The sequence below is a fragment of the Gekko japonicus genome, unplaced genomic scaffold (assembly GCF_001447785.1).
Source record: "Gekko japonicus isolate JY-2015 unplaced genomic scaffold, Gekko_japonicus_V1.1 scaffold8171, whole genome shotgun sequence".
NCBI lineage: Eukaryota > Metazoa > Chordata > Lepidosauria > Squamata > Gekkonidae > Gekko > Gekko japonicus.
In genome coordinates, this window is record NW_015175118.1 from 3,617 (window position 1) to 11,143 (window position 7,527).

Here is a 7,527-nt window from a genome sequence, read left to right on the forward strand (position 1 = left end):
AGCTGACAGGGCCTCATGTCTTCCTCACACAAAGTGAGCATGGGGCCTGAAACATGGCCAGTGCTCTCCCATGACTAGAAATTGTAGATGAGTAACGAAGGACAAGCTGTATTTTAGCAAAGCTTTGTAGCCATTAGTTATCTTGACATATAAGAAGCACATCTGAGGAAACCTCAGCTGGTTTCTCCAAAATGTGGCTTGAAACCACTGGCGTTAGCAAAGAGACTTGGATTGCAGAAAATGGGGGTTCAGATCTCTGCTTGGCTATGAAGATTTTCTGGACACATCGGGCAGGTCATGGATGTTTAATCTTCTTCAGAGATTTGATGTGATGATAAAATGGGATTTAAAAAACAAACAAACACAAGCTACAGGTTCCTCACAGGAAAAGAAGCTGAATATAAATAGGATACATAAATAACGGTTTTCCTTCCATATAAATCCAGTCATTTCCCAAAGGAAGGTGCTAGGATGGGAGAGATACCCTTGTGTAGTCATTCCCAAATTTTAAAAAAAAACAAGCACAAGCTACGGGTTTCTCACGGGAAAAGAAGTTGAATATAAATAGGATAGATAAATAACGGTGGTTTCCCTTCCATTGAAATCCAGCCATTTCCCAAAGGAAGGTGCTAGGATGGAAGAGATACCCTTGTGTAGTCATTCCCAAATTACAAAACAGGTACATCCCCATGGACAGGTATAGACTCGTGTATACAGAAATGTGATGTGAGATAAAGCCCATAATAACAGAAATGTGCTTCAGTAGCCTAAAGTAATTATTAACATGTGCCCCCCTTCATATATCTTTTCTTTAATCCTTTGGAATAGTATATTACAATACTAAACATTTAACACAATCAGGCTTCTTAAGTCTTTTAAGGTTCTGTATAAAGTGGTTTTCTATCCAGTATTTTCATAAATGCTTCACGACCTTATCACAGACAAAACCATGACCTACAAATAAATAAACCAAGGCCCCAGTCACATGGGCCAGATAACGCAGGGGGGGGAGGCATGGCTGTTCGCCCCGGAGCAAAATAAAACACGGTAGCCCGATCACACGGTCCCCTGAGTCTCCATGCTTCGGCTGTTAGCTGGCGATCACACGGCGATGCTGCAGCGCTGCAAAGAAGCAGCGCGGCATGATCACACAAACGTTTCACGTTTGGGCGCATGTGCAGTTCCGCGGAGCAGCACTGTTTTTAGTGACGTGTTTTTGCGCATGCGCTTACAAAAACATTCGGTTTGCGACGGGACATGGACGGGCACCCGATGCCATGGGATACTAGTGCTCCCACGATCAGATGCCCGCCTGTGCCACGCATTTTCCGGATACTAGGGACGCCACAGGTTGGCCACGGGTGCACTACGCTTCCCAGATTTTGCGGTGTGATCGCGCCCCGAAAATCTGCCCGACATCCGTGCCTTTTGCGTGGCAAATTCTCCGTGTGACCGGGGCCTGAGTTACTTTGGCTTAACCAGGTCATGGTTTCATCTGTGAAACATTAGGGCATTTATCTTCTATTTTTCTCCCCTAAGCAGCTCTCCAAAAATACCAAAAATACAATAACAGAGGCCCCTGCCACACGGCAGGGAAAACACGAGGCGAAGCGCCGGCTTTTAAAAGCCACGCCAAAAAAGAAACGCCGCGGCGGGATCCCACGGATCCCGTTAGCCGCGCGCCATTGCTCCCCGGCACGATCAGATGCCGGGGAGGAAGAGGCGAGTAGGAGGGGGAGGCTGCCGAACTGCGCATGCTCGAGCATGCGCAGTCCGGCCAGGGGCCAGGATGTGCCGGCACAAGGACGCGCCGGCCGATCCCACGGCCGGCTTGAGGCGCTTCAATCGGAAGAACCACCCAGGGTAGGTGGTTCTTTTTGGTGCGGGTTTTCGGCCGGGAGAGACGGATCGGAGACGGGCAGGCAACAATTCCCAGATGTTGCCGTGGGATCGTGCCCGTTTGATCCGCCCCCGTTCTGTCTCGCTCCCGGACCAAAACCCCTCATATGAACGGGGCCAGAATAAACAAAAAAACACACACACCAAGAAGACTCAGATTCCATGCTGATCTTATTCAACAGAGCAGAATAGCTGAGACTCCACACTCTTTAGTTCACACCTTTGGCTCTGTCTAGGCTATAAATACCTGCAGGAAGAGGAAAACAAAAACATACCCCAGATGGAATTCAGCTACTGCAAACCAGTATGAGCTCACTTCCACTCAGTCAGGAATTCCTCCGGCCCTTCTCAGGCTATGAACTACCTGCAAGAAGAAGAAGACAAAAACTTAGCCCAGATTGTACTCTGCTGCTGCTGACACTAAGCCACCACTCACCCCCAGCTTAAGCTAGCTATGGTCATTTTGATTACCTCTGTTCTTTGCCTTCACCTGCTTGAATGACCTTTCCACAACAGTGTGTTCTGCTTGCATATTGATGCAATGCACGTCTTCTCTGGTTGTGACACCCTGGTCTCAGAACTGCACAGACGGTTGTGAGTGTGGCCAGGAGGTTAAACGAGGTTGTCTCTTCATCCCTTCAGCTCCAGGGGCCTAGAGAGGGAGGGACCGTGGCTCAAGGGAAGAGCCTCTGTTTTGTCTGCAGAAGGTTCCAGGTTCGATCCCTGGCGTCTCCACTTCAAAAGGACCAGGCAGTCGGTGATGTGAAAGACGTCTGCCTGAGATCTTGGAGAGCTGCTGCCAACCTGAGTAGTCAATACTGACCAAAGATCTGATTCAGTCTACAGCAGCTTCATTTGTGTGAGATATCAAGTTGTATGCTTCTCTCTGTATGTGCTTTTTTCCCCTTCCCAACCTCCCACAGGGCACGCGAGGATTTGAGATTCTTATCAACAGATTTCTGGAACTTGCAGAATACCTTTATAAGGAACTGAAGACAAGGAAAAACTTTGAGCTTGTATTTGATGCTGAGGTAAGTATGGCTGATGTTGTTAGGTTGAGGCATCCGTTCTGATACTCTGTCTCTAAAAGCAGCATGTTCCAGTGATGGCAGAACCCTTGTTAAGGGTGAAGTTGCTTGCCTAAGAAGCCTCAGTTGCCAGAGAAGGAACAGGTCTCTTCCCCTGAAGTCTAGCTTTTTGTGTGTTTATTTTTTGAGTTAACAAGTGGGAACTCTCACCTGTCTTTTATCCTTTCCCAACAGAGGCTTCCTCTTCCTTGGTGTGCTGCATGAGTTACTCATCCACAGCAACTTCTATTTCTTGTTTCTCATGGCCATTTTGTTTTCCTAGGCTTCATCCTTCTGTGATATGTTATGCAGGGCAGTGTCAGAACCCACAGCTAACAACGAAGTACACACATTCAGGAACGGTTATACTTTTATTGCAAAGCTATAGATGCAGTAACACAGGCACTGTTAAGAATGGCGGCAACCCATAGAGCTTAATAGGATATAAGGTATTCGTATGCACCCCCCCATGGCATGGGCCAATTATATACCCTCCCGCGTGCGGGACAAGTTAGGAAACCATTAGGTGGCTAAAGCTGGGAACCAGGAGTCTCTCACGGTACATAGGAGACTTCCAGACAACACAACCTCCTCCTGCACATCTGTAGAGATAAGTGTTTCAGCACAGGCAGAACAGCAGGGATAGGAATGCAATAGCAACATCTTTGCACAACTGAATTTGCGCCACTGCAGGAACATTCCAGAAACTACAGAAACATCTGGCTGTAGTACCTACTCTGAGTCAATTCTTTTACATTTTCACTGATTTTTCTGATAGCATTTTTGTATAGTGATAATTTCACAACCAATTGCCAGAGTTGGGAAACCTCTATTTTAGTTTTTATATCTGTTGATTCTTACTTAATATCTTTTGCTAGTCTTTTTTTTTCCAAAGCAGTTGGGATAGATAAGGATTGCACTATAAAACACTGTATATATAAATACCACATGGAATTCAGAGTGTTTATTCACTTTGGTATACCCTTATTTACAGGATAAGTGAGAGTAGCCCACAGTGAAGTAGAAGAGGAAAATTTTTATTGATATTTTGTACACTTTGTTCCAGACTTCAAAACTTACATACAAAACTTACATACATACATACATACATAGGCCTTTGATCAGACCTGAAATGTAGGGAATGCTCAGAATAGTAACATATGGATGCACAATTCACACTTGCTATGGATGTACTTAGATGTTTCGTATTTAAAATAATATGTATATTTATTCTCCAGCCAGAACTTACCAACGTGTGTTTCTGGTACATTCCACCAAGTCTTCGACAGATCCCAAAGGGACCAGAAAGAGAAAAAAGGCTACATCAGGTAAACAAAGCGGTGTAAGTTTTTATTCCATAGAGCCAGGATGCTGCATTCATGGACAGTAGGTGAAATCTGCCACCACAACCTGCTCCAAACATCAGTTTCTATCACACACAAGTCAACCACTGGCTTTTCCCAGTACTTCTAGATAGCTGCTCTAGTTTGCAGTTCAGTGCAGTTCTGTAGACTTCATTGGGCGTGTCTGGACAGGAATTTCCTCTATTCACTGTCCATGGCTACATCTGGGGGAAATTTAGCATTGTACGCTAGGTTGCACAGGTGATTGGAGGACCAAACTAGACCATTGTGATGAATCAGATTAGGATGAACATGTGAAGCTGCCTTATACTGAATCAGACTTTTGGTCCGTCACAGTCAGCATTGTCTACTCAGACTGGCAGTGGCTCTCCAGGGTCTCAGGCAGAGGTCTTTCCCATCACCTCCTACCTGGTCCTTTTAACTGGAGATGTTGGGGATTGAACCTGGGACCTTCTGCATGCCAAGCAGATGCTCTACCACTGAGCCACTGCCCTTCCCTAAATCTAAGGGTTCTGCCAACATGATTCTGTTCTTTTTACAGTTAGAGGTGACATTGGGGAATGAATGTTTCCAAGTATGCCAGGAACGGATAGGGTTGAGGAACGTGTTATGGGAAGCAGGTGGTTCCAGTCTTCCTTTCTGAACCACTTTCTCCTGCCAAAATGACCACAGGGGGACTGATTTTTCTTAAAAAAAAATGTGGGACTACAACTGCTGAACAAAAAGGCTGATACAGAACTTGCAAATGGCCACATGTTCCCTTTGCATAATTTGACTTCTTACATTCAAATGAGGAAGTTGTGCAACTCCTGCACGGATTAGATGTGTATGCTATTCCATTATGGGCTCTCTATTCTGTATAAGGTAGAATGAGGAGGCAGTAGCTAAAAACAATATAAGTAATAGCCTAAAAGCTTAAAAACAACAACATAAGGTGCTGGTGAACAATTTAAGTGGTGATGGTGAAAGCAGGGTAATTGATTTTAAAGTTGGCGAAGCTCAGTCTGTCAGTGGTAGTATTGGGCACAGGGCCTTGATGTATTGGGTGCAGCTCTTTCACGAAAGGCCTGGTGGAAGAGCTCCACCTTTCAGGCCCTGCGGAACTGTAAAATGTCCCGCAGGGCCCTGAGGTCTTCTGGGAGCTTGTTCCACCAGCTCAGAGCTGCTACTGAGAAGGCCCTGGCCCTAGTTGACGCCAGCCTGACAACTTTAGGGCCTAGAAGGGCCAGATGGTTTTGGGATCCTGACCACAGTGCTCTCTGGGGAACATGTGGGGAAAGGCGGTCCCTCAGGTAGGTAGGGCCCTCACCATAAAGGACTTTAAAGGCAAGCTCCACCACCTTGAAGTGAATCCGGTATGCTATAGGCAGCCAATGCAGTGCTTTTAGTGCAGGCCGAATGTGCTCCCGCATGAGGAGACCCAACAACAACCTGGCTGTTGCATTCTGCACCAGCTGAAGCCTCCGGATTTGGGACAAGGGCAGCCCCATGTAGAGAGTGTTACAGTAGTCTAGCCTCAAGGTGACCATTGCATGGATCACTGTCGCCAAGTCGTTGCATTCGAGGAAGGGAACCAACTGCTTGATCAGCCAAAGATGATAAAAGGCTGACTTAGCAGTGGCTGCTACCTGGGCCTCCATCGTTAGGGAGGCATCCAAGAGCACTCCCAAGCTCCTAACCTCCAACGCCGGCACCAACGGTACACCAACGAGGGTAGGGAGTGGGATCCCTACCCCCAGGCCACCCCAACTCAAGCATAGGATCTCCGTCGTCATCGGATTCAATTTCAATTGGCTCAGTCTAACCCAACCAGCCATGGCCTGCAACACCAGGTCCAGATCTCCCAGATGGGTCTGGCCACCCAACAACAGATAGAACATAAAACATTCAGTCCTTGAAAAAAATCCCCAGTGATTATAAATCCTGGATGTTATTATTATTCCTTTATTTAGTGAACTGGGAATACATTTTAGCTCCTATGATTGAAGCTAATACAACAAGATGTCCTGCATTTTAAACCATCATGCCTCACTGAAAAAAATCAGAATCCATAGTATACATTCCTTCATCATTCAATAATAAAATAAAATTAGTGTCCCTTATTTCACATCTCCTGCCAACCTAGCAGTTCGAAAGCAAGAAATTGCAAGTAGATAAATAGGTACCGCTTCGGTGGGGAAGGGAACGCCGTTCCGTGCGCCTTGGTGTTTAGTCACGCCGGCCACATGACCATGGAAACATCTTCGGACAGCGCTGGCTCATCGGCTTTGAAATGGAGATGAGCACCGTAACCCTAGAGTTGGACTCGACTGGCTTTCGAGCAAGGGAAGCCTTTACCTTTACTTATTTCACATACTTCACCTCCAGTATATCCCTTTTATATGAAATTTGGATCTATCAGTGCTGGTGTCAGAGTATTATGAACCGAGGTCATCTCTTCCTTCACATATCTTCAAGTTCAGAAAGTAATTGCAGCGTTCTTTCTCTTTGATGTCCAGATTGCTCCAAAAATAAAAGCAAGAATGATAGAAGAAGGGACCGCAATGGTTGGCTACCAGCCTCATGGGGACAATGTGAACTTTTTCAGAATGGTCTTCTCTAATCCAGCAACCAAGAAATCAGATGTTGATTTCCTCCTTGAAGAAATTGAAAGACTTGGAAAAGATTTGTGATAGCTTGAATTTCATCTCAAAAGTGGGGACCAGCGTCGTACCGGCATAAAGGCTCCTGTGTTGAAAGTTTCATAACTGCTGTTCCGCGGACTTCGTATATCTTGGGAGTTCTTCATAGTAGGAAGAAACCACACTTATAGGGGGTATCTTTGTTGTTCTGGGTGTTTGTAAACTGTCTTCCTATCTACCGACATTATCTTGCAAGCCATGCTTGTAAATAGACACTTGCCCGGTAGCTGTAATGACTAACAATTGCCTTGGGTGACGAAGCAGGGAATTTTTACAATAAAAATTTTCTATTGGTGTATCTATGACTGACACATATGTGGGTTCTTAGTAATAATGTGCAGGATCTGTCTCTTTATATCCATGACATCTGGTTTTCCTTCCTGTGTTGCGTAGGATGCTTAGAATGTGTACGTGCAAAAACAAACAAAACAAAAACAAGCCAATAGTGGCAAAAGGCAATGAATTGGGGGTTCCTGCTTGTAGGCTATGGGACTGCGGTGGCTTAGAGGTTAAGAC

At 45.7% G+C, this 7,527-nt stretch overlaps 1 protein-coding gene across 1 annotated transcript in view; it reads left to right on the top strand.

Moving 5' to 3' along the window:
• Positions 1-7,026, top strand: part of LOC107122188 (glutamate decarboxylase 1-like) — a gene marked incomplete at its 5' end in the record, with an annotated part of 9,849 nt that extends 2,823 nt beyond the window's left edge. Inside the window, 3 exons of the mRNA XM_015425215.1 lie at positions 2,823-2,930; positions 4,205-4,294; positions 6,829-7,026. Of these exons, the coding sequence (XP_015280701.1) occupies positions 2,823-2,930; positions 4,205-4,294; positions 6,829-7,002 (372 nt within the window). The remainder of the gene's footprint in view (positions 1-2,822; positions 2,931-4,204; positions 4,295-6,828) is intronic.
• Between the last annotated feature and the right edge of the window lie 501 nt (positions 7,027-7,527).